The sequence below is a fragment of the Fundulus heteroclitus genome, chromosome 18 (genome assembly GCF_011125445.2).
Source record: "Fundulus heteroclitus isolate FHET01 chromosome 18, MU-UCD_Fhet_4.1, whole genome shotgun sequence".
NCBI lineage: Eukaryota > Metazoa > Chordata > Actinopteri > Cyprinodontiformes > Fundulidae > Fundulus > Fundulus heteroclitus.
The window spans coordinates 18,897,156-18,924,568 of NC_046378.1; the positions used below are offsets into that span (position 1 = coordinate 18,897,156).

Genomic DNA, 27,413 nt, shown 5'->3' on the forward strand with positions numbered 1-27,413 from the left:
CTATGTTTGCAGGCTGCAGGTCTTTAGCCAAGATAAAACACCAGATGCTGCTCTCACGTTTGAAAACCCTGGGAACTCTCATATGATTGGCTCAGGAACCAGGAAGTAAACACGGGCTACACTCTGAACCGAAGTAGTTCCGGACCGTACCTCTCTTAGGTTTGAAAGGAGAAAAAAACCTGACTAAGACATTGTTGAAGGAGAGGACCGATTAAATGTTACTTCCATCCCAGGTGACAAATGAGAATGATATAGGTTGATTTTACAGTAAATATCTTACTTAATGCTCCTTTAGGAGTTCCCCACTCCATAAAACATTTTTTTTCAAGTATTATTTACAAATACAAAAAGAACACACCATCTGCCAAGTCCAAACTTCCCTACACTCACAGATAATTTTGAATATCTAGTTACTCAATGAACACAAGTGGTTTTGGAACATGTACCAGCTCTTTCATGCGGTGCAATATTTTTTATTAATTTTTTTTAATTAATTTAACAGCTCATTTATTAATGATCAGTGGGTTAAATCAGGGTAAAACCCGGAGCCGAACCCGGTTAGGATTCAGCCATGCAGTTTGCGAAGAGAGCCGCTAAGGAGATGAGCTCGCCAGTGCGAGCGGAGCGCTGTGGTGGAGGTTGTTTATGTGAAGTGCTTGGTTAAGATACCGCCCACCGAAGTATCTGATCATAGGGGCAGACAGGCAGAGAGTGTAAAATGGCGCACAGCTGTCGGTGGCGGTTCCCTGCTCGGCCCGGAGGGAGCAGCAACTCCGGTACCGGGAGGAGAGCGGGCCGTATCAGGGTTACTGCCTTTTTGCGGAGCGTGTCCGGAGCCCAGCCGAACGCCGCCGGACTCGGACCCGGGTTTGACGCTGCACTACAGGTCTCCTCGGTTATCAGGAGCAACCTGCGGAAATTTCGGGATGTTTTGGGGGAATCGAGCGACTCCAGCGGCGCAGAGGTAAGCCCCGGGACTCAAGCCGGGAGCACCGGTTTTAGACAACCCCCGAGAAACCGGGGCCGGCTGGCGGAAACCTCTGGTGCCTCTGAGGAGAGTAGCTAACGGGCACAGCCCCCCCTTTCCAAAAAAAAAAAAAAAAAAAAAAAAAACTTGTCATTGGAAGGATGCTCGGTTAACTTTGAGTGAGCTGCGTGGCCTTTAACTCCACCGTAGCATAGTACAGATGTAAGTTTAGGCAGATACTGAGTTGTGTAGCTCCATCGTGAAGATGGAGGGGCGGAAAGTTTCTTCTTCTCCTCGGAGGAGGAGAGATGCTACATCCACAGTTCAGATGGAGCTAACACTACTCTGCTAGCCAAAAAACCACAGGCAGAGGAACCCCGGCGTTAACGCCGTTAATTACATCCCACCGTCCTGTTAACGTGCGGAACAAATACAAGCTAATACACGCCTCACCCCTGCTTCGTTACACACATTTTACTATTAATTAAACTTAACGATAGAGCCGTCTGGGCTGTTTGTGTTCCCCTTCAAAAAAAAAAAAAAAAAAAACATACTCAATGCAAAAGTTAACGTCCCGTATAACCGTTGGGGTCACTAGCCTTCCGTTAACTAGCATTTTAACAGCCAGGTTTTTAGCATGCCTGTCTTTGTAGTGAAGCACGTAAGGGGGCGAAAAAAGGCTGCAACTTAAAGGAAGCAAGGGAGCACAGTTGTGTTTTTTTTTTTTTTTTTTTTTTTGCGACGAGCTAACGCCAACTTAGCGGCTGTTGCGGCGCATTTCTGGCAACTGGCTGTCCCGCTTCTCGCTCCACTCGCTTCGGTGTTTTTCTTTCCCACCAGGAGGGGATCTTTGGCAGCTAAACGGCGTAGGGGTATCGACGTGAGCTAAAAAGGGAGCTAACTCTTTTGCACCGAGGTGGTGGCAACCCTTGTAGCGACGTTCGCCTGGTTAGCTCGCATGCTAGCTGTTTGTATATCTTAGCCTAAAAAAAAAATACATTGTTATAATCCTGTCAGAAAGGGCGGTAAAGTTGAGTTTTTTTTTTTAAATTTTATTCCTTTTTTTAAAATATTTTTTTTATTTTCTGCTCGGGTGGTTGCTGTGTTTATCCCGAGCGGTTCATTCCTACGCAGTCGAGTGGAAGCTCGGAGGCTAAAGTTAGCACGGCTCATACACACAAGTAAATGGGTTTCTGTTTGACGTGAAGCTAAGACGGCTACCATGCTACGGCGTACACACCACGCTAACCATTGGGGCTATTGCTGATGCATAGGAAAATGGGAGGTGGACATGTTCTCTCCCCCCTCCTTTCTCCTTACAGTCAGTACGTAGCTGATACTAAACACAATATCTGGCTCGTCGGTCGAGGCGTGGACGCCCGATCCGGAGCCACACAATGCACGCAGCCGTGTTCGCTGTGTGTGTATATATATATGGGGGAGCGTTCGGCTGTGCTCTGCGGGTAGATTTATCGAGACTTGCCCGCTGGTGACAGTGCGCATGCAGGGGCTGGCTACAATAACAACGAGCCCCCTTCGCAGACGTGCGATGTGGGGGTGTGTTCGTGTTAGCGAACTACCATCTTCCTTCTCCATGATGTGTGCAGCATGCGTTCATTGCAGTGGGAGTGTGCACAGAGCGGGCGATGTTTACCAGCAGGCTCGGAGCTCCGGATCGGAGCAGAGAGCTTTTTTTTTTTTTTTTTTAGCAAAAACAAATCAGCGTTTTTTTTTCTAGATAACGAGACGGGCGTTTGTGAGGCCAAGATTGCGCATTTGTGTCGTGGAACTAGAATCAAGCTAGGTTAGCAATATGTTTACACTGGAAAAGTATGTCTGGATGCAACCTTGCAAGAGTTGAACTGCTTCTGAAATAATAAATTCTAGTAAAACTAAAGTTATCAATTACATGTGATTAATGCTACACATAGACCTAAGCAGAGATACTAAATTTGATCTTTAGTGTGCACTTTTTATATGCTTATTTGCTGGGGCTGCACCATTAATCACATTTATAGTATAATATAATCGCAATAAAAACAAAGCAATTTCCAAATCGCAGAGGTCTGCAAATTTTGGCTGTGTAACAGTTAATGGATGACACGTGTCCTTTTAGGTGACTGTAATATGTTTAAAGTGAGTTTGTCTCCACATAGAAGGCAAGAGAGGTCGTCTAATTTTATTAGATTATTAGATTATTTGTTTTAGGTATAATATAATCATACTGTTTTGACCAGAAACATTCAGGAATCTCTCCATAGCATTAAGCACTGGTCAAGCTGTTTTAATAAACAGGCTTGTTTGTTGGTTGCACTTTGCACCATGTGGTCGACAAAGATTCACGTCCAACTCGCCAAGCTATTCTCTTGAATAATAATATTCTGATTAATAAAAGCTGTTACATTTCTTGTTTTAAACCGTCCTTGTTTACACACATCTTTTATCTGCAGGCCAGTTTTGTTGCTTGCGGTTAATGCAGAGAAAATTAAATCGCAATCCCAGTTATGGTCGAAGCATGTCGCAATTTCTATTTTTGGCGAAATCGTACAGCCCTGCTTAGTACGCACAATATTATTGAAGACTGCTAAATTTTATCGAATTGGAATAATCTCAATATTATCTTTGCAGTGCAACATCTGCCATGCATTTAGTCTCTCCGCAGAGTCGCACAGGTCCAATCAGCTTGTGTATCCGGTTAGTTAGCAGTACGTCTGCTGCTTCATAGATCTGCCACGCTTAGCTTACACACTAATAATAAAGCTGTGATGCCTTTTAATAAAAGTGATTGCTTGTTTTTCCAAGAGCTGGTTCTTGTCTTTGTTGTAAGTGAGGGAAAAGTGTATAAGCCTTATTTTAGCCTGGTAACTGGCAATACAGAGCCAGGTAGAGGAGGGACAACGCTGGGTTCCCATTTCGCCTGAGAGACCTCTGATCACTCTGGCTATTCAGATGGACCCCCGTTGGAGCTAATTCTAACCATTTAAAACCTCTTGAACTTGAAATGTTCACATTTATTGGAAACAGTGCTATATTAGCAATTGTGAAACCTGTGCAATACTGCAAGCAGGCTTAGTTAAGTTCAACTTTGTTTTCTCAGCTGACAACTTAGGGCCCTTCAGTTTCTGCAGCAAGATGCTACATATCTTCTGTATGTCAGCTGTGCAGAGAGGACTGCTATCATCTGTTGGGGTAGCGGGCCGATACAGAAGGCTAGCTCTGATCTGGGGACTCCTCTAGAACCTCTGGAGATGTGATCTTACGACGAAGAGCATCCTCTTAAACAGACTGTCGTACAACAGCAGAGTGTCTTCAGTCAGAGGCTTCCATGGAGCCGCTGTGAGACGGACCGCTACAGGAGATCCTTTCTGCCTACAGCCATCAGCATCTACGGCAACTCGTTGAAGTAACCCCTTCAACATGAGTTACAACAACAGCTACTTTCCCTTTGGGCTTAATGGAGTCTTTTTCAATTGAACTTCGGTTACTCTGCTACGGCTTTGCTGGCATTGGTCGTCAATGTAACTTTAGCAACCGAGGAAACGGGGCCAAACTTACCTGTATAAATTGAGTAAGCGATAACGCACCGTTGTATCCAGCTGAGCGGACAGTTTTCATTTCATGTGCGTTGTTCTGAATGGGTAAAAATCAGTGAAAGCCGTACTCTCTCTAAAGTAACTCCCAAACACCCAAAGACGACTTCTTCACTGTCCTTCACTCTGTTAAGAGTTTATAAATACAGCGTCGCGTCCTTTGTGCCGCTCTCCGTTCGCACGCCGCCTCTCGGCTGTAGAATACCATCGACTGACTATGAGTTTTAGACAAAATAGAACCTCATAAGCAGACGTCTTAGTAATTAGAGGCGCTCTGGCATTGTTTTAATGCGTAGACATAGGTTAGTCTATTAAATCTTCATCAGGGTTGTGAAGATGGCTTGGTGATGTCATCGATTTATAGGAAAAAACAAAAAAAAAAGAGGCGGTGTGAAGTGCTTGCCTGGCCAGACCGAGGCAGGGTTGTACCGGCTCACTGCAAGATCCTGAGCTCATGAGGCAACCCCGAACAGAGCGCCAGCCGGACACTGGCTCACCCCTCCCGCCTCCTTCTAGGCAGAAAGGAGGAGAAGAAGAAAAAAAACCCAAATCCACTTCAGACACACACGGCCCCGTCTGAGAGGCAGAGCAACTTTTCTTCTGACAGCTGCCGCTTTGGAATGGATTACTAAGCCTATTTAAGTGTCTCAAAAGGGCGCCCTTTGGCTTCTGCTGTCCAAATGAAGGCATTTATTTGCTTTTCTGCGCACGGAGGGGATTTTTATGGCATTGATGTGAGCAAATTGTAAAGTGTCATCCTCTGCGTTGTGCGAGCACTGAACATGTAAATGTTTTTTTGTTTTTTTATGTATACAAGATCATTCCCCGTTTTTTCTGTCTCTCCCAGCAAACTCTGCACCGGTTTCTCCTCCTCTCCTTTTTTTTTTTCTTTTTTTTTTTGTCCCGGTCCTTTTCATCCGGCCTCCTGCTCGCATCCCCTTCTCCCCCCGCGTGTTTATTATCGAAGTTAAATCACTCATACGGGAGCGCGGCTGAATAGATGTATCCCACCTAAATGTCTCTCTTTTTGCCTCAGCGGTTTTGAGAGAAACGGCCCGCTTGAGCGGAAAAGGGGGCTCGGCTCGGGTCCGGCAGGTGTTTGGCCCGTTTTTTTTTTTTTTTTTTTTAAATGGAAGACCCCCACACCCCCGATTACCCGTTCCCAAGACGGCGTGTGGATTGGAGCAGGAAGCCTTGTGTCTGCTTTTATTCTGGCTCTCACAAAGTGCTGCGGCTGAAAGAGTGCAGGCAGGGATATCAAAGGGTGTTGGGGCGACCCCCACCGTCCCCCCCCCCCCCCCCCCTTCCCAACAGGACAAACGCTGGGTGGGGGGAATTAGTCCCAGACCCTCCCAACCATGGCTTTATTCCACTACAGCAGGCGGGCAAAGGGGCTTTCACCTCTGCTTTCGGAGTTGCCTGACTGGGAGAAAGGCGGCAATTGTGTCGTCTTTCTTCCCCCCCACCCCCCCACCCCTTTTGTGTCGGCGGCGGCTGAGACAGGGGAGTCCCTCGGACTTAGTCCCCCCATCTCTGATTGCAATCAGGAGTGTGGGCGTGTTGCCTTTGTCTTTATTTTGATTAAAACTCCAGTTCGTGCTGCCTCCTCGGTCCAAGGAGGAGTAGGTGCGTGTCTGCCGGCGCGCGACCCTCCGCCAGTCGGCCCGTTTTGTCTTTGTCCACCAACTGTCCCCCGTCTCCCTGTGCGCGAGCCGTCTGTAGAGGAGGCGTCCCGCCACAGGGCGTGCTGGAGAGCAAATGTGAAGCAGTTGCACTCTGGTGTTTTTTGAGCACTCTGAAGGAGCAAATGTTCACCTTTTGCTCGGGTCTGATTGGTGCGGGCCGGCCCGCCGTGAGTCACCTCCGCAGCAGTTGTGTCACCAAGAGGGCGTAAAGAGCAATAGGATCTGGGTCAGTGTCGTGAACGGCGCTTTGCTGTGGCGTCTTCCTGTGGAGATGCGCCGGTCTGAGGCGATTTCCAGGGTTGGAAACACAATTGGCCTTCAGACACAGATCTGTCTTTAAGAACTTTAAGTAGCAACAAAACATTTAGTTTTTTTTTTTTTTAGTTTAAGGAGGAGTTGAATTTGGAAAAAATAAATATTAAAATAAAAAGTTTATAAAGGATTTAAGAAGTAGGTATAGGATGATGGACAATTTTTTTTTACCATCCAAAAGCAAGCGTTTAGCTTCTTACAGCCTTGTTATACTTTAATGGTGGTGAGCAGCCCAGTCACAGTTTAACAGTTTGCTGCGGACATGTTAAAGAGTCTGAAGCATTTTATTTGAGGGGTTAGCTTGGTTACCAACCGTAACCATTAGTCTGGATGTTTTCTCTGTTGATTTAGATAGATTTCTTAAATGTGAGAATTTCAAAAGGTTTTTTTTCTTGTGTGTGTGTGTGTGTGGGGGGGGGGGGGGGGGTGACTTGCAGCTTTTGTGTCTTCCCTGGCTGCATTTTTAAGAACCTAGCTAGCCTAGTCTTCCTTCCACAGTCATAACTTCCACACATTGCATTTTAAGCCCCCACCCCCAAAAGCATAAAATCAGGCGTCAACAACTGCTCTCTGCTTGTGCAAGCATCCTGTACAGTCACTTATTTCAGAATCAGAATCATCCATAATTGTCTGCACAATCAAAGAATTTGACAGACATTTGGTAAACATAATGTATAAAAAGTGTGTCTTTTGTTTGTTTGTTTGTTTTTGTTGAGAAAAGAAAAAGGCAGTGCAATATACTTATTTCTTTACTTCCAAAGAGTGGGAGTCTTCCTGTGTTTTAGATTGCATCCTCAAGATTTTCTGATCCTCTTTCAGGTTTTTGGCACGTGGGCTGCTTTTAGACTTTCAGTCTATGTTCTTGACTATTTTCACGGGAAAAGGGCAATTTGGACCTACGGCTTTGTTAAGCATTGTTAGAGTTTTAGCTTAACTAAAGAGGTGTTGTGTGTACACATGACAGGTAAAGGAGGTACTAAAATTAAATCATTTATTTGAAAGTGGTTGAAATTAATACAATAATACATATTGAATGTTTTGTGTCATGCTTTTTTTTTAAGCCTTCCAAAGTCAACTATTGGCATATATATGATGAAATATTGGCTTTGGCCCTACGGAGTATTCATATGTTATGAAATAGTTTTCTGGTGTCATTTTTTCAGCCCAGAAGAAGGACCCTTGGCTTCGGCGCGACGCCCCCTCTCCCTGTGTGACTGTCGGCCATTTCATGACCTCGCCCTAGGAACCGTTGCAGAAAGCAACCCTAACTCAGCGTTACAGATACAACTTAGCAAGCGGTTTGTTGTACTTACTTAAGGCTCTGGCGTCTCCATTGGGTGGTGTTACTGTAGGAATCGCACCAGTTTTAAGAATGAATCTCCCAGACAATCCACTTTGGTATGGTTATTAGTGAAGTGACGGTCGCAGACAAACAAACATGAGCTAGCGTGCTTCCCAAAAGTAAAATCCAACCACTAATGGCAATTCGGCTCTTCTTTAGGAAGGCTGAACAAATCCGAGACCCCTCGCAGCCCGGAAACAGATTTTCGCAACATATCTCTGGCTTAAAAAAAAAAAAAGGGAAGTTGCAGTCACTGCGCAGGATATTCCAAAGAGCCACTTCATCTCGACTTTGAGCAGAAATGATCTCGCTCTGCCTTTTACTGGGAAGGGACGGCGTGGTCAAGGTAGGCATTTTACTGGAGGAGGCGGATAAATGGCGCTCTGCTTACGCCTGTGATGGCCGCTGGTTTCCCTGGACAGGGAAGGGCGGCTGCTTCGAGATTCACGAAGATTACTCAAACATACATGATTCAAGCAAAACACCACTTTAGCGATGATTTTGATAAAGAAATAGCATTACAACATAGTTCAGAGTTAAAAAAAAGTTTATTTTGCATGACATAGACCCTTTAATGGTAACCAGCCACTGGTGTGGACTTTGTTTCTGGGTCTACAAAAAAATACTATGACAGTGCAGAGATGGACATTAAAATTATATTCAATTCAAAAACACACACACATATAGTAGTAAGTAATAGTAGTAATATCATCTTTATTGTCATTAACACCACTTAATGTTAAACGGATGAGTGAAACAGACTGGAGGTCGTTGTATTTTATAAAACCAGAAAGGGTCTTTTAAAGTGAGCCAAGTTCAGCAGCTCGAACATTTGTGTCATCGCGTAGCATGTAGCACCGTTTACCTTTTCTTGTCTCTCCGCCTGGGAAAGTTTCTCCAAACGACGCTTTTTTGTGTTTTATCTTGTCTGCAAAAAGGCCCGCGTGTTTTCTGCTGGTTGTTCTCCAGATGACTTTAAGACTTCAAAATCACACGTTGCCATGCCGCTGACTCCCAGCAGACATGTTTCTCAGGTGTGCAAATTAGGTGGTAAATGTGTTAAAAAAAAGCACAATTTACGCAGCTTGACAGACAATGTAACGGCCTAATCACGGTGTAGTTTTGACAAACTACAGTGTAACGTCCCGTAATGCTGAAATGTGCAATCATAGGTATAAACTACAGTAACCCGGAGGGGAAAACAACCATTTATTCACTTGCTTTACTCTTATTGGGTTACTGTCACCCCTGACTACATTGGCTAAACATTAAGCTTGCATTCGAATTCCTATGTTTTGAGTCTAAGTAAAGACCATTATAGAGTTTGTGGCTTGAACATGACTCCTAATGTAAACTAATTAGCAGCACAAAACTAAACTATACGTTACACAGGTGACGGTCTGTTTTGAAGCCAGCTGAGTTTTCCTGGTCGCATACAATGTGGTTCCTGTTTCCGATAAGAAATCGGTGCTGTGGTTGTTTTTATCAGCTGCGCAATATGGCAGATGACGGTCCACTAGCGTTCTCTAAAAAGACTGCGCAATGTTTGCATGTTGTTTACCTTACATAGGGACAGTGGCGCCTCTAGAAATGTTTCCAAGAGGGGCCAGATGGGGCCCCTCAAACTCTTGGGGTGGCACTGAAACTAAAGCCATAATATCAGGATTTTATTCTACTGTTGTAGTAAAGCTGCCTGTAGAAAGACTTAAGTAAATGTCTACTAATATCTTTTGGTTTTTAATGTTTTTTGGGGGGATTTTTAATGTTCCTAATGATCTAATGTGCATAGATCAATAACAGTACAGTTAACATTTTGAGTTGAATAACAATTCCTTTTTATTGTGTACCGGAGTACAAGTCGCACCAGCCATTAAATGCATAATTAGGAATATATAAGTCGCACTGGAGTATAAGTCGCATTTTTGGGGGAAATTTATCTGATAATATACAACATCAAGAACAGACATGTCATCTTGAAAGGCAATTTTAAATAAAAATAGTACAGAGGCAACAACAGGCTGAATAATTGTACGGTTAGCTTACGCTACATGACACAACTGAGAACATGCCTGGTATGTTAACATAACATATTAAAAGCTATTCAGATAACTATAGCATAAATAACATGCGAAGAAGTTAACCAAAGCGCCCGTGTCACTCCAAATAACTAAAATCCAGGGAAATCTTCATCCTTGGTGTCACTTTCAAATAACTCCGTTAACTCCGGAGGTAGAAGATGCGGCACTTCCACTTCTACGTCGCTTACGTCTGATTCAACACAGGCCTAGAGCGCCCTCTTGCGGTTTGGTGTGAAAATAACAGGTGTAATGATATACCGGTAAAAATGTGTAATAATTTCACACATAAGTCGCTCCAGAGTATAAGTCGCACCCCCGGCCAAACTATGAAAAAAACTGCGACTTACAATCCGGAAAATACGGTAATTATATTTAGAATAAGGTGCACATTTATTAACTTATTGGAGAACAAAACAGTTACTAGGGAAACGTAGATACTGTCAGATACAAATAAAAGCGCGATAGAAGAGTGGTTGCCTACAATTTACACTAGCCAGTGGGGTGGCCACAGTGGCGGTTCTAGACCAAATTTACCAGGGGGGCCAAAGTGGGGGCCAGTGTTTTTTCACAGGGGCACAGAACAAAAAAGAATTATAAACAATAAAATGGCAATATTTAACTGTGTAATAATATTAAGTGAGCCACTAATGGCTCTGGAACTGCAAGTTTCAGACCCCTGATCTAGCAGTTGACAACTTTGCCCCCTGCTCAATACAGCTAAAGCTAAACGTGAAACATCTTAAGTTTTAAATTCTTTTTAGAGTAAAGCTGTATAGGTAAAAAATAATATTGGTCAAAGTGACCAATCAGTTATAGTTTCTTTGCCATTGCAAATAAATAATTATGAGAAGTTTATTTAACATCATGCTTTTAGTACAGGGGCCAGGGCCATTTCTACAGGGGCATGGGCCCCTGTCTAGAACCGCCCCTGGGTGGCCAGGACATGGCATGGGGGGGCCATGGCCACCCCTGGCCACCCCCTGGTGGCGCCCCTGCGTAGGGATGGCAGTTTTACAAAAAAAACAGGCGTGGATCAGTTTCTGGGTTTCTGCTGGAGGGTGCTATGTGTGTGTGTGTGTGTGTGTGTGTGTGTGTGTGTGTGTGGGACGGTAAAGCTCAACAACTTTGACACATTCGGGGGAAAAAAACAGCTCAAGTTCAAATCTGCATACTGACTTTATCTGCCGTCAGCCTGATTTCTCTTAAAGCTCGTCTCTCAAAGTGTAAAAGCAGCATCAGAATGATACAGAGAGGCGTAGCTCAAATTCCCACCCAGCCCACAGGTGTTGGGGACGGTCCCCAGCGTCTCCTGAAAGTAACAGTCGCTCTCCAACTATGAATCAGCTTGGTGCGCATGTCTCTCTCTCTCTCTTAAACCATCGGTGTGTGCTCTGTCAAGTGATGTACGCAGATGAGATGTGGCACATCGGCAGGAAGTAGAACTGCCGAGGACGTGGAGGTGTGAGCGCGCCACGCTGAAAAACCACTTCTTCAGTTGGAGCGCGGCGCGTTGGGGAACGAGAGGAGGGGAAAAAATCTCGTTCTCCTGTTGCCCTCGTTGTAGCGGGGCACATTGGCAGCACACAAATGTGACCTCGCTGATATGCTACCGTGTTTGTTTACCGCTCGAAGTTGCCCGGCGAGCTCGCGGCAAGCCTTGTGTCTCGCGCGCTGCTCGGTGGGCGTGGAGCGAGAGAGCAGGCGGGGTGTGTGTGTGTGTTTCAGGAGGAGATGGGAGGCATGTCTAGTTTGGGATCTGGCATTCGCACAAGGGACGCTGAAATCCTGAAGCCCCTTCATCTATTGTTCCCAGGAGAGCCCTGTGTTTCTTTTTGTTTTGGTGGTCAAGATGCCGCTTCCTCGTCTTTCTCCCTTTTTTTTGTTGTTGTTTCTTCTCTCCATCCTCCTACAACCGTCCTCTGGTCCTCACTCTGCCTCGGTTGCACTCCCCTCCCCCGCATCCTCACTCATATGTTGTGCTTGTTTACATCCCGATGTGCAGTTCATGCGCAGGGTTGCTTCCGCCTCCTTTTTAAAAAGGAAAAAAAAAAAAAAGAAGTCCCCTGTGTACATTTTTTTTTAAAATGATAACCGGGGACACGTGCTGAATTCATGTGTGCTCACATGCGTCTGAGGGCTCGGCTTTAAGATCCTTGCCTTCCAGAATAGCATGATGTTGTGATGTCATCCACTCACTTGTATCTCAGCGAGTCATAGCCTTCCTTTGGTACTCGCCCCCCCCCCCCTCCCCCCCCCTCCCCGGCTCTGCAACACCACCGAGTAGCAGCAGCTTGCTCGGGAAAAAGGAGAGGATGCTGGCGAGGGAGATGTGGAGAGAGAAGTGTAAATAGAAGAAGATGCTTGAATTCATTATGAGGAGCGTCAGATGCTCAGATTAATGTTGCTTGCCAGGGCAAACAGCAGTATTTTGTCTGTTATTGCGGTTTATTTATATGTAGAACAGACATTATTGCCACCCAAATTCTAGCTTTGTATATATTTTTTAACCGTCTTTAGCGAGGTGATGTAACTCCTAGGTGGTGCAGAGTCAGTCTGAATGTCTCCGCGCACGCACTCGGGGAGCAGCTGCTCTCCGAACTGGGCCAATAAGACCTCGACTGCATCACCACACGCCTCTATAAATAAACATGATAAAATGACAGACTCACCTCCACTCTTAAACGTATCCTCTGTTTGGTGGAGCGGAGCTCAAGAGGATCCTAAAGATGCTGATCGTCCCCCGGCGATTTCACAAACGCACGTCCCAAGGGTCTACTAAAGCATGAGAGAAAGAATTAATGTTCACTCCATCCGTTGTACATTTTTAATGATGTATAACAGTTCTTGGAGGAAAAAGCTGATCATTTTTCAAACTAAGTGTATCTTGGCACATTTCATCATAAAATGATGCATACAAGGGTTTTTTGTTCTTGTTTTGTAGGATGAAGCATTTGAAGGATTTGGAGCATCTGATGAACAAACAGAGATACGGAGCCCATCATCAGCTTCTTCAGGTACTAGTAAATAAACTCTCTAGAGTTTGGGTCAGGCATGTTCCACATTTGGATGATTATGGGGGAAAAAAAGCTTGCAGAAATATTTGTACTGCTAGACTTTACTCATGATCCGACTGTCTACACTGCAAAAACGGAACTAAAAATAAGTAAAATGTTCTTAAAATGTGTGTATCTGTCCTAGATATGAGCAGGTAAATAAGATTATCTGCCAATGGAATAAGATTTTTGCACTTAAAATAGGAATAATCCATCTCCATCATCCTATTTCAAGTGCAGGATGTCTAATTATCTTATTTTAGGGGTCAAAATACTCATTCCATTGGCAGATAATCTTATTTACCTGCTCATATCTAGGACAGATACACACATTTTAAGAACATTTTACTTATTTTTAGGTCCGTTTTTGCAGTGTAAAGGTTCTAACCGTCCATCCGACCATTTGTTGGATGGACATTTTAAAACAAGCTAAAAATGACAGAAAACTCAGAAAATCTGGAAAAGTCTGGAATTTAGACCTGAAATTTTGTAGGAGCCCAGTTACAAGAAAGCGGCAATTAATTTGGATTTTGCATGATATCTACACTGATTTTTTTTGGATGCTTTCTGAATGTGTTATTCTCTGGTTTGATTAGAAGGAGCACCCCAGCAGGAGAAGAAGCCCAGAGGCCGCCCGCCACGGACCCTGACTGCTCAAAAAATTGCTGCCAGTTTAGCTTCCCCCTCGTCTTATCCCTCTCCGACGCAAGCGAAACCCGACGGCCCTGAAAGGCCAGCAGAGAAAGTGAAAAGGCTTCCCGGGAGGCCACCTGGCACCGGTGAGAAGCGAAGGGGTCGCCCGCCTTCTTCAAGCAGCAAGAGAGCTTGGAGCACGGGCAACCATGCGGCTCCTGGGGACAGCAGGCAGACTGGGTTTGAGCTGGGTACCGACGCAGAGGACGAGAAGGACAGAAAGGGCAACAAGAGGTTGCCGGGGGGCTCCGGACAGCCTCACGATACCGAGGCAAAGCTTCCCAAAGGGGGGCGGGGGGAATCCAAAGCCACCAACCTGAAGAGGCTCACAGAGACAAAAACCACTCCACTCAAATCACGCCTCAAGACGTTGCCCGGTGCACCCCGACGCAGACGGGGGCGACCGCCGTCCGCTGAGCGGCTCAGAGCTGAAGCGGCGGCTGCAGCACAGCTGTCGGCCTCCATGGAAGGCGGGGAGGGAAAACACAAAGCTTTTAGGGTCAGAGGAGGGGACAGAGGCACAGAACCACACAGCACAGAAGAGCCCAGGCTACGGAACATGGATGGCGCCGGAGACCAGGACTCTTCCACTCTACCCGCCTCCCCGTCTGCCTCTAAACCAGGTAGGCCAGTAGGCCTCAGGAAAAGCCCTCGGCACAGAAAACCTGTCAGAATAGTGCCCCCTTCCAAACGTACTGATGCAACCATAGCCAAACAGCTGCTGCAGCGTGCTAAGAAAGGAGCGCAGAAGCGACTGGAGAAAGAAGCCGTTGGCATTGGAGGGAGAGGGTCAGGAGCCGGTGAGGCCGGCATCAGGAAGACCCAACTCAAGAACATCCGGCAGTTCATCATGCCCGTTGTCAGCACTGTCTCCCTCCGCGTCATCAAAACCCCCAAGCGCTTCATTCAGGACGAGGGCAGTTTCGGAACGCCAGCGTCCCACGCAAAGATAGCCCGATTAGAAACGCCCCCATCTGCCGTGGCGGTATCTGCCCAACCTACACCCACCACCTCCTCGTCCCCTTCTCCTGCACTTGTCTCAATTACATCCGCCGCTACGAGCAGTGGAGCACCCGCTCCCGTCGAGTCTCTCCCCCCTCCGCCGTCTCCGACCCCCGTCTCCGCGGTCCCCCCGGCAGCTTCCGGTCTGCTCAACAGCAGCGGCAGCACTGCAGCCAACGGGAGGTTCAGCCATAGCGCGCAGTCTTGCGGCTCAAGCGCCGTATCGCAGCATTCCTCGCAGCTTTCCTCCGCGGAGTCGTCCAGGTCCAGCAGCCTGAGCTTGGACGACTCCTCCTCGGACTCGCAGGCCTCTGAGGGCACGCAGGCTCTGTCGGAACCGGAGGATCACTCTCCTTCCTCGCAAGGGGAAAGGGCGGCCAACCTCTTGAACAGCTCCAGGCCCACCTCGCCTCTTTCCGAGCCAGAGCATGTGCTGGCGGAGGGGAGTCGCAGGGGCCGGAGAGCACAGGGGGCTGGCCGGGGAAGTCAGAAACAGAGGGGGAGAGAGACCGGCCCGGCAGGGGTTAAGAAGCCCATCATTAGCCCACCCACGGGAGTGCTGATGTCCTCTTCTTCTCTCGGAAACTCCCAGCAGGCTTCATCCACGGCTTCTTCCCCTTCCTCTCCACCACCACCACCCCCTCTCCTTACTGCTCCGCAGCCTCCCCTGTCTGGTTCCTCCGCCACAGCTGCCATGAGCGAACACCACCCTCAGCCACCCTGGATGCCTCACGCCATCCCTCGCTTTATGCCCGTGCCACCTGGGCTGCCCAGCTTGTCGGACAAGAGGAGTCGCTCAATCCTGAAGGAGCCCACCTTCCGCTGGACATCCCTGTCCCACCCCAAGCATCAGTACTTCTCCTCTGCTAAATATGCCAAGGAGGGCCTCATTCGAAAGCCCATATTCGACAACTTTCGTCCGCCGCCGCTCACAGCCGAGGATGTGGGGTTGCCGCACCAAGGCGCCACCGGATCTTCTCCCGCGGTCGCGTTTCCAGCGCCCGGCTCCGGAGCAGGAACCGGGAGCCGCCTGTTTGCCCCCCTCCACCCCCACACGCACCACCAACACCCCTCGTCGTCCCGCTTCGAGTCGCCCCTCCAGAAGCGCTCGCTGCTCCGCGCGCCACGTTTCACGCCCAGCGAGGCCCACTCGCGAATCTTCGAGTCCGTCACCCTGCAGTCTTCTTCGGGGAGCAGCCCCGGCTCGCTCTCCCCGCACCAGACGCCTCCCAGCTCCAGCAGAACCCTGCGGCGCAAGAGGCGACATGTCCTGGGGGCGCACCGTGGCCACCCGCGGTCTCCCTCTCACCCCATGACAAGACGCAGCGTCCAAATCAAAGTTGCCTCTGAGGTGTCTGCGCTGTCGGGCTCTGCTCCCAGCAGTAACTCCGGCTCTTTGCCGGGGGTCTCTGGAAGTCCAATAACCACGAGTGCCTTAACGCCTACTCCCTTCAACACCTTCCCCACCGCCCCTCGGGCTCTGCACTCGCAAGGAACACCCGATCCCAGAAGAGGTGGAGCAGGAAACCCATCTCCCCTGTCAAACACCTCATCGTCTGCTTCCTCGCCTCTTTTCCCTCTCTTCCCCTCGGGTGCTCACGACACGGGGCAAGGTGGCGGGAATGCTGGGAAGGAAAAAGCCGCGTCCGCTCTCCAAGAATCAGCTCCAAAGGAAAAAGAGAGAGAGTCCGAGAAAAGCCGCGAGAAGGAGAAGGAGAATAAGAGGGACGCCAGGAAAGACGTGGAGAAGCGAAGTAAGGTACCCACCCCCGACGGCTCCCCAAACGCACCCTCCGGCTTGTTTACCGTCGATGGGAGGGACTCGGAGGGCGCTGCTGCACCAAAAAAGACTCCCGGGAGAAAGAAATCGACGTCCGTCGACGCCGTTCCTGACGCTGCGTCTGTAGAAGTCAGAGGGATCCACTCCTCGTCCGGCGCTAAAGGTCGGCCCATCAAAAAAGGAAGACCGCCCGAGAAAGGGACAGAGACAGAAGAAGGGGAGAAGGAAAAAGAGAAAGAGAAAAGAAGTACAGCTAACCAGCAGACAGCTAGCCTTCCAGGGCCGCAGGGCAGACATACGCTTCCTGTCTCCGTGGTGTCGACAGAAGCGGGACAGGATTCACTGACTGACAAGCGGCTGGTTGGACTGCTAAAGAAGGCCAAAGACCAGCTCATTGCAATAAAGAAGAATAAGCTAAAGCCTGCCGAAGAAACTAAGGTCAAGGTCAGTTTGTGATTTTTTTTTTTTTTTTTTTTTTTTCTTTTGTCTTCGCAGAACAAAAATTTTACCAAAAGACCTTTTCTGTTTCTTTTGATTCCTAGCATTCAGCCACAAGTAATGATGAGTAATAATGAGAATGATGCTATGACTATCAGCCATAAATAGAAACCAGTGCATGTACTCAGAATGAAATTAGATAGGAGGAAAGTCCCACAGAAAGTGTTTCTTGAGGGGGAATTCTTATCATGCAGACAGAAGAACTGAATGTGCTTTTTTTTTTTGTTCGGCAAAGTACTTTCCTTCAATGCTCATACAGTAAATATAAACATGGTAATTGACAGGTAATCCCTCTCTACTTCTTAGTATCTTCATCACTGCTGCTTGAGACGGACCAGTCAGATTTTCTTCTTGCCACTTTCCCATCTTTTTTTTTTGTGTTAATATTTTTATTAGGAGGAAGAGGGACATTACAAACAAAATTTAAACTGTAAATGACAAGGAATGCCATGTCGAACATACATATATATGAATAGTAAAATAGTAAAAGGCATACAATTTAACTCCTGTGGTTTTTCTTGTTTTCCTTCGTTACAAAACTGAACAGGATACAATGTGTACAAAACTTAATAAAGAAATAAAAAAAAAAGGGGGAAAAGAAATAAAATAAAGTAAAATAAATAAATAAATACAATAAAAATAAGTAAATAAACAAAATTAAAATACTTTCCCATCTTTGAAGCAGAGTGTACGTCACGCCTTGTGTGAGAAAGCAGAATTTCAGTTTAAAGAAAACACAATTATTTTGAGTTGACAATTTAAGCAGCTTATAGCATCTTGAATCAGTTGTCTCTGTATGTATTAAAGCGTCTACTGAAGGTTTTAATCTCGCAGCCTGAATGAACTGAGGACAAGCCCTAACATGTAATGGGGCAAAGCAGTTTCCCTTTTTTTAAAGCATCTGCCTCTTTATAAACACCTTGCCGATACTGAAAACGTCTAGTTTTCACTCAGTAACAACTTCCACGATGAAGATTGTTGACAACGATCAGAAAAAGGTTTTTCGATCGGGTGATCAAACAGAAAATTGTCCGATTTCAGTCAACAGCTGAATTATCATTGCATCTCTGCTTGTTGGCCTTCTATCGAAAAGTTACACCAAGACATGCACATCAGTAAAAAATGTCCCTGTGTGTGTTTCGTAGTGAACTTTTGTCTACATCTGCTTGTTTGTGTTTTGTGCCGTTTATGGCCGAAATGCTGTTTTTAAAACGTTTTCCACATTTATTTTGTTTCTGTTTTGTGTGCAGGGTCAGGAGAGTGACTCGTCAGAGGCCTCTGTCCGTGGTCCACGCATCAAGCACGTGTGTCGTCGTGCCGCCGTGGCTCTTGGCCGCAATCGGGCCGTGTTCCCTGACGATATGCCCACACTTAGTGCCTTGCCCTGGGAGGAGAGAGAGAAGATCCTATCTTCCATGGGGAATGATGGTGAGGCATCTTTAACTTGGGTCTGAGTTGGCTTTCTGTCTTTCAATGTTCCGTCTTACTGAAGAGAAAAAAAGGTTTTAAAGTAACGCTTAAACATTGAGGTGCCCCTTGATCCATAATAGTCATATTTCACTATTAAATAATTGGTCCAAACCTGTCCTCCCTTTCTCCCTCCCTCCCGCTTTCAAAAGTCTGGGAAAGCAATTTTACAAGGCGGTATAGGAAACGTAAACGCCAGTATATGTGCCCAGAACCGCTTCACGTCACTGGACATTGTGAGCACAGTTTCTATGATTTATCTCCTCGTGTCCTGAAAATTGATTTGCATCGGGGCAGAGAAAGCCAGTCATCCTTTGGGGCGCAAGTTCACAGTGACGTGCTGTCAGGCTGCTCTGTTCCTGTTATTTTTGACTAGTTTTTATGTCGTCGTACGGCTTGGGATCTTATGTGAGGTACTTGGCTCTGAGTGTGACATGTCAGGAGTTTGGTGTTTTTCTTCCATTACGGCTTAATAAACAGTGATGCGCGACATCTTGCTCTTAATGCTAACGTGTCTATGCTGGGTTTCATTCACAGATAAGTCATCGGTAGCAGGCTCAGAGGAGGCAGAGCCCCAGTCTCCTCCAATAAAGCCAAGAGAGACGCGACAGAAGACCGTTCAAGAAGTTCCTCCCAAAAAGGGCCGTCGGTCCCGCCGCTGTGGCCAGTGCTCCGGCTGCCAGGTCCCAGAGGACTGCGGGGTCTGCACCAACTGTCTGGACAAGCCCAAGTTTGGAGGGCGAAACATTAAGAAGCAATGCTGCAAGTGAGTCTTTATTATGGACTGCTGGTTATTTTTTGGAGATGCTCCAAGAAATAAATTTTCAGTTTGGTCTGCCGTGTCTGGTGGTCAGGTAGCCAGAAACTCGTACATCTCATATTTTCCCGAGCGATGCGCGTGTCATACCTTTTAGTGTGGGTGCTGTTAGTGACGGCAGTAGACTTGAAGCCATTTTCAGGATCAGTAAAGGGCTTTGAAATGACAGAAGCTGTTTAAGAGTTGTCTGTGGTTCATTCAGCCTCCCAGAGAGTGAGAGAGATCAAGACTTAAAGCGGATAACAGGAAGGCTGTACAGACTACTGCAAAGTTTTCTCCTTTTTAAGTTTTAACAGTTTTTATGGAACATGGTAAAGTAAAGATGGCATGATGACAATAATATATATTCTTTGATCAATACAGATTTCTTTTGTACTGCTAGCCGAGCTAACCACAGCTAGCCAGCACGATAAGATGCTAATCTTATGGATAAGAGGCAAATCAAAAATGGTAAAAAAAAAAAAAAAAATGACAGAAATTAATGGCCATGATGGGGGAAACCTGAATTGTTGTTGTTGTTATTATTATTGTTATTATTATTATTATTATTATTATTATTATTATTGCTATTGTTATTGCTATTGTTATTGTTGTTGTTATAACTAGTAGTATATGCTATTAATATATCTTATTTAAAAGTTTTGGGAGGTCAAAACATTACGAAAAAACTTTTTTTATTTTACAGAATCATTTAACAATGCACACAAATACATATAAATGTTTTTATTTTCTTTTTAAGAGGTAACATTTTATGTTTTTTTTTTTCTACTTCCAGGATGAGAAAGTGTCAGAATTTGCAGTGGATGCCCTCAAAGACTGCCCAAAAGTCAGGTAAAGGCAAGAAGGACAAGAAAAAGAACAAGTTTTCAGAGAAAAAAGAGGGTTTCAATCCGGTAAAAGCCCCCAGCTTAGAGTCTGCCCCCAAACCTCTTCCCGCTCCTTCAAAGGACGATCCCGCTCGGAAAAGCAGCGAGACCCCCCCTTTAAAGCTGATGGAAGAGAAGTCCAAGCAGTCATCACCAGCCACCGCCTCGTCCCCGGCCCCGCCCGAACAGGCTCAGACGCCAAGCACGGTCACCTCCCAGCCTCAGTCTCCTCCTCTGACTCCGGACACCAAACAGCTTCCAGTTGCAAGCGGCACCTCCAGTAAAAAGGGACAGAAACCACAACAGTCTCTGCAGGCCTCTTCCCCCACATCTTCGTCGTCCCCTTCTTCCTCATCCTCCTCCTCCTCGTCATCGTCTTCGTCGTCGTCGTCGTCATCTTCCTCCTCCTCCTCTTCCTCCTCGTCTTCGGCCCAGAACTCCCCCTCCCAGTCCACTGAGTGTCAGCAAGTCCCACAGCAATGGCCGCCTGCGAGTCAGGGGCCGTCAAAGAAAGACGCTTCGCCCAAGATCTCTCTGAGTGAACTCAAGAAAAAATCAGCCCAGCAGCAGAGCTCGGCTCTAACAGGTGAGAGTCCGGTTCCATTGTTTTCTTGTACCGTTTTAACAAGTTTGCTCTGAGACCCAAAACTGGGGGGGGGGGGGTTGCAATTGTGCACTCTCTCAGCTAGTTTCCTACACTGCAAAGAGGGGAACTAAAAGTAAGTAAAAGTTTCTTGAAATTAATGTATTTTTCCTTGATTTGAGGAGCTAAATAAGACTATTCGCCAATGGAATGAGTATTTTTACCCCTAAAATAAGATAATTAGACATCCTGCACTTGAAATAAGATGATGGAGATGAATTGTTCCTGTTTTAAGTGCAAAAATCTTATTCCATTGGGGCAAATAGTCTTATTTACCTGCTCTAATTAAGGAAAAATACATTGATTTCAATAGACCGTCCCCCCCTATAGAGGCTATAGTCCCCAGTTCCATCCTCTACCTTCAGACCGTTGCTGCATTTCCTGTCTGATAACTGTAAATAAAGGCCACTTGTTCTGAGAAAATCTTGAAAATATAAAAACTTCCTTAAATGGGACACGTCATGCAAAATCCACTTTTGTAGCGCTTGAATACATTTAGTCGTGTACATGGGAGTCTCTAGTAGCAGGTGCAGGACTTGGTTAGCTACCTTTATAGTCTGTTGGGGTCATATTTTTCACTCTGTCAGTTTTCTCTGTCTTCTGTAAATGTTTTTTTTTTTTTGAACAATCAGGTCACAGCATTTGCTGCAGAACTGCTAAACAAGGTCATGGTCTTCCAGCTTACCAATTTTGTGAATCCGAGTGACTTTTGTAGTCCAAGCTGATGGATGCCTAAGCCACAATTAAGTCATTGGTTGTTCATTACACCGTTCCACGGCATACTACAAAAGTGGTGGTGTGAATTCCTCCTTTAGATTTAAAGAGACGGCACCAAAGTTTCGACTTTATAGACCCCAACTGAATGATTTTAAAATGAAAAGGAAGAACTGAAAAGCATGATACGTTTAAGTTTGCTGTGAATGTCGTCCTGTGTTCGTATTGCACTTTAGTCTTGTATCCTTTTATTCTTCGTAGTCGACTCAAAAACGGCAAAGAAGCCAACTTTTCGCACCGTTCCTCCATCTCCCAAACAGAGAACAAAAGACAAGGTAAGCTTTGTGGCAGACACGTGTTTATTTTAATGCTTTTTTTTTATGGTTGTACGCACTCTTCGTAGATTTCAAACGTATGCTTTCCCACTCTGTTTGTTCTCCGCAAAAAGCCGCTGACAACAAAACCGACCAGCAGCAGTACTTTAAACTTGCTAAGCACTCCCTCGACTAGGGACCAGGTGAAGTCCAGAGCTCCCTGCGACGGAGTGCATCGTATCAGAGTGGATTTCAAGAGGGACCATGACGTGGAGAAGGTGTGGGAGGCCGGCGGACTCAGCCTGCTCACCTCCGTGCCCATCAGACCCATAGTGCTCTGCTTCCTGTGTGCGAGCAGTGGAAACGTTGAGGTAAAAAAAATATATATACAAACTACGTTACAACACAAACTAATATGGGTTTTATACGAAAGACCAACACATAGTGTTTGCACTTATGTATACTGGAAGTGAAAAGATACATGAATTCAAATGTATTTGTGCACTTGTTTTCAGTCTCCTTTACTTTGATGCCCATAATTAAAAGTCAGCAGAATACATTGCTTTCAGAAGCCACACAAGTTAGTCCGTTAACCCAGCCTACGTTTAACTTCAGTACCGGTATATTACAACTTCTCTCTTAAGGCACCAGAGGTTTATTCAAAGAGCGTCAGTGAACCTAACAAAACATGCCAGTTGTCTTCTGCCTAAACTGACCAGGCATGGAGATCATTAATGACAGAATTGGCAAACAAGCCCTCAGTCATTCTGGAAGAGCTGCAGGGATCCACGACTTGGGTGGCAGAACCTGTGGAGGAGAGCCATTGGTTGTGGACATTACAAATCAAGCCTGTGTGGCAGAGAGGCAAGAACAAAAAGAAAAAGCTATCGGTCAATAAAAGTAATAGGAAACCTCTCTTAATGTTTGTCACAAGCAATGTTGGAGGCACAGAAAATGTCTTGGAAAAAATGTAAATTACAACAAAACTTGCAGTTCTCTTTTTGTGGCAGAAAAGTTGACACTGCACGTGACCCTGAACACACCATCCCTGTGGTGAAAGATTGCGGTAGCAGCATCAGGCTGTGGGGAAGACTTTTCTTCAGCGAGGGAGAGGGATGGAGATGGAGCTAAATACAGGAAAACACTGGAAGTGTTAAAATAGTCAACATCTAGACCTAAATGCAACTGAGACTGTGTGACAAGACTTAAACATAGATGTTGACAAAGCATCCAATGTATGAAAAAGAGGCCAAATTCTAGTCTCTAGATGGAGAAAGTGGATAGTTAACCCAAAAGACGTGCAGCTGTTGCAACTGAAGGAGATTCTGCAAAGTTTAACATATTTACAAGCTGTATTTTTCACACAACTTTCAATTGTTCTGGGAATAAAATCCCAAACAAAATACAATGAAGTTTGTGGTGGAACGGTGATTAAAAAGGGGGAATGGTCCAAGGGATATAAATACTTTTTAAAGTGTCAAAGTTAATTCTTTGTTTCCTAATTTCCTTTTATTAAACTAATTCACTGCTGTAATCCTAATTTCCTCTAATCCCCCCTCCCCAGTTTGTCTTCTGCCAGGTGTGCTGCGAACCATTCCATCTCTTCTGCCTGGGGGAGTCAGAGCGCCCCCTCCAGGAGCAGTTTGAGAACTGGTGCTGTCGACGCTGCCGGTTCTGCCAGGCCTGTGGGCGCCAGCACCAGAAAGCTAAAGTAAGCCTTTTAGTGCAGTCTAAAGCTGGAGACAAAAGCAGCTGGCTTTAGACTGACAGAGTGGAGAATCTCCTGAAAGGAAAGATGCTCGCTGGTCCTGCCAGCACGCATCATTTAATCAGCTTCCTGGCTTCCTGCCACGCTTTTTATTATTGAACTCACACCCTGTGGAAAATCTGCACAGTGTGAGCCTTGTATGGCTGCCATTTAAGAATTATGTGTGAACATATTTAATCTAAGCAACCCATTAAAGCCTCTGTATGCGTTAGTCTTTATCAATGGGCTAGTTTGCTATTTGTTAATCTTTTATAAAAGATGAAGGACGTGTGCTGGATGATTCAGTGGATCCATTTCATCCAAAAAGAGATTTTCTCAACAAACAGCTGCAGTGTGAACCAAATATTTACATACCCTGTCTAAACTGGCACAAAACTTGGTAAATCAGACCAAACTTTTCAAGCTTTGGGTCAGTTAGGATTACCAAAATGATCTCTGTTGGTGGAAAAAAAACAACAGAATACAGAGAGAACATTATTACTTGCTTTAAATTCAGAAATGTTTATACTCTAACATTAGTATGACTTAAAACAACTTGGGAAAGCTCAGCTAATGATGAGGATGTCATGGCAACATTTCCAATACGCCTTAAACACGCTGCTTCCTTGTGTGACATCATGGAAAAATCTAATGAAATCAACCAAGATGTCTGTAAAAAATAATTGTGGGCCTCCACAGGTCTGGTTTATCCTTGGATATAATTTTACAGATGCCTTTTTAAACAATTACAGGCAAGTGTAAGCAGCATTGGAATGTTCAGCAAGCAGACTTCTTCTTTTTGCGAGACGTACGTGTCGGTCTGAGAGTGAGAGGAGGAAGCCGTTACTCCAAAAGTTACAATTAAAACCAGACCAGAGGTGCGCACACGGAGCTTAATTCTTGGATGCATATCCTGAGGGAAAATGGATCTAAGTGGAAATATTTGGCCATAATGACCATAATTATATTGGGATAAAAAGGAGAAGCTCGCATGAAGCCAGGCTTTGTGTGTCTCCAAAAATTCACTGTAAAATTACGAGATATTCATTCTGCTAATATAGTATTTGAATGTGAAAGTAATAGCCTTGTCATAAATATAAATTTATTGACTGTTATGCTTCTTCTTTTTGGATTTTTAGTCTGCAAACTGTAACACAACACATACATTTTACGATTATGGGAATAAATCACATACACAACATAAGCATTAATAAATGCTGACAAATGTGCAGATAATATCCTTACACTTAACTACAGCTGAAAAGACACAAACAACTAACGGTTAGCATAATGCTAATCTGAATTGAAGATCCCATAGGGATGCTAGTGCTTTTAGCTTAATTTTTCTTCTCAGATTCTTCTGACCTAAAACAACCAAAATGCCTCCTAGAAGTATCTTTACACTTTATTAAAACATAATAAAGTTAGCTAACAAAAAAATCTATAAAAAATACTCATTATTCTGCCATTTAGCATTTATGGGTCATTTTGGTCGTCCTAACTGGCCTAAAACAGAAAATATATAGTTTGTGTAAATGTACAACTATCTGGTTTGAACTGTACATGTGAGACTAAACTAAGCTTTTAATATCAAGTAGTAAATTGACCCAAACTCTAAAAGACTTGACTACATCCATAGGCATTGACAAAAAAATAAAAAATAAGAACAATGGATAAATAGTATCTAGGGATACACTGCAAAAAGGGAACTAGAATTAAGTGAAATTTTCTTGAAATTAGTGTATTTTTCCTTGATTAGAGCAGGTAAATAAGACTATTTGCCAATGGAATAAGATTTTTGCACTTAAAATAGGAACAATTCATCTCCATCATCTTATTTCAAGTGCAGGATATCTAATTATCTTATTTTAGGGGTAAAAATGCTCATTCAATTGGCAAATATTCTTATTTAGCTCCTCAAATCAAAGAAAAATATACTAATTTCAAGAAAGTTTCACTCACTTTTAGTTCCCTTTTTGCAGTGTAAATCTACTGTTTTAACGTACTATGTGTATTTATTTGCCTTTGCTTGCTTTTAAACGACACTGAGATTCTTGAAACAGTTAAAAACATCTCTGTGGATCTTTATTAACTGTGCCTCCATTTGTTATTTAAATTTCTTGTCATCTTCCTTTTGGCCTTTTTTGCACTGTAGCAGCAGCTGCTAGAGTGCGATAAGTGCCGTAACAGCTATCACCCGGAGTGCCTGGGTCCCAACTACCCCAGCAGACCCACCAACAAGAAGAGACTCTGGGTACGGATCAACGTCGTCTCTGTGCTCGCCTTTTCCTCTCCTCATCTCAAGACAGTGCCACTTACATCCAGTTGACCCTTCATAGCTAGTGTCTATCAAAACCTTTCCTGCTCATCACGGTGCCACTTTTACACTGCTGACAGTGTTTACTGAAGTGCTTCGTGCTAATGTGTTGTTTTTTTCCCCCTCCTCCCAGATTTGTACCAAGTGTGTGCGCTGTAAGAGCTGCGGAGCCACGAAACCTGGGAAGTCCTGGGATGCCCAATGGTCACATGATTTCTCCATGTGTCACGACTGTGCCAAACTATTTTCTAAAGGTAAAGGGAGGTCAAAGTGCCGTTCACTGTTAGGCTGTCTTGTGCTAAAAGGTGTAGCCTTGGAAGAAATGAATAACTCCCGTCAGTGTAATGTTTCAGATTACAGCAGCCTTTGTATTTCCTGCAAACTGCAAAAACGGAACTAAAAATAAATAAAATGTTCTTAAAATGTGTGTATTTGTCCTTGATTTGAGCAGGTCAAGAAGCTCATTTGTCAGTGGAATTAGATTTTTGCACTTAAAATAGGAACAATTCATCTCCATCATCTTATTTCAAGTGCAGGATGTCTAATAATTATCTTATTTTAGGGGTAAAAATACTCATTCCATTGACAGGTAATCTTATTTACCTACTCAAATCAAGGACAAATACACTAACTTTAAGAACCTTTTACTTATTTTTAGATTTGTTTTTGCAGTGCTTTGTACAGATGTGGAAAAATCCTTGAAAAGGATTCCTCCCTTATGGCTTCAGCATAATCTCACAGTAAAATTGAGGAAAAAGGTGCTGGGAGGACAACATGACGTCATGCAGGTCCGTTTCTCTTAGCCACTCTTCGAAACGAGAAAGACGTGAGAACGTTCCTCTCGGTTAAGGCAGATGTTGAGAACGGCTGCTAGGCTAACCTTGCCCATGTCAAGTCGGAGTAATAATTACAAAGTAAAATAAAAGCTGAAACTGTGACAAACGATGAGGAGCATTATGAGGAGGTTATAAAACCCTCAAAGCTCCCAGTCGGAGAACTACAGAAAAGACTGGCTTGTTGACGGGATGTGCGGAAGGCGTACTTGGGGGGAGACTTTTATGATTTGCCATCACAAATGTAAATATGTGGAGTTTGCTAAACACTTGTGGGACTTCAAACGCAGCCATGTGTAGCGCTCAGTGGAGACTGAAGCTGAACCTTTCTGCAGATGGGTTTGGCGAGAAACAAAGGATCTATCTGTGGAATGGCTAATTTCCTCTGCTACGTACGACAGAGGAGCCGAAAGTGTCAAGATTATTTTATTAACGTAACGCTGTGGGCCAGTTTTTTTTTTTTTTTTTAAAGGCGGTGGCAGCTTTAATTAAAATTTTCAATACAATTCTGGCCATTTTATGCTCTTGCTTAGCGACCTAGTTTTAGCTAAAGAACACACAAACACTGAATTCAAACTCAACCCTTTATTCAACCAACTTTTTACCCAAACTATTAAGTTTTTAAAAAAGAACCTGTGCTCTCTGAACAGGCTTCCTGGGCCTGCGTTTGTGATCAGTTGGGAGGATGTAATGAC

At 44.9% G+C, this 27,413-nt stretch overlaps 1 protein-coding gene across 4 annotated transcripts in view; it reads left to right on the top strand.

Moving 5' to 3' along the window:
- The first annotated feature begins 653 nt into the window (after positions 1 to 653).
- Positions 654 to 27,413, top strand: part of kmt2a (lysine (K)-specific methyltransferase 2A) — a 58,788-nt gene continuing 32,028 nt past the window's right edge. For 2 of the 4 annotated variants that reach the window (XM_036149967.1, XM_036149969.1), the window contains exons 1-11: positions 654 to 964; positions 12,916 to 12,988; positions 13,624 to 16,946; positions 18,251 to 18,428; positions 19,005 to 19,233; positions 20,060 to 20,736; positions 21,769 to 21,842; positions 21,956 to 22,192; positions 23,386 to 23,532; positions 25,724 to 25,822; positions 26,019 to 26,139. In XM_036149967.1, the coding sequence (XP_036005860.1) occupies positions 719 to 964; positions 12,916 to 12,988; positions 13,624 to 16,946; positions 18,251 to 18,428; positions 19,005 to 19,233; positions 20,060 to 20,736; positions 21,769 to 21,842; positions 21,956 to 22,192; positions 23,386 to 23,532; positions 25,724 to 25,822; positions 26,019 to 26,139 (5,404 nt within the window). In that variant the 5' untranslated portion in view covers positions 654 to 718. The remainder of the gene's footprint in view (positions 965 to 12,915; positions 12,989 to 13,623; positions 16,947 to 18,250; positions 18,429 to 19,004; positions 19,234 to 20,059; positions 20,737 to 21,768; positions 21,843 to 21,955; positions 22,193 to 23,385; positions 23,533 to 25,723; positions 25,823 to 26,018; positions 26,140 to 27,413) is intronic. The other 2 variants (XM_036149970.1, XM_036149968.1) reach the window with 2 other exon arrangements.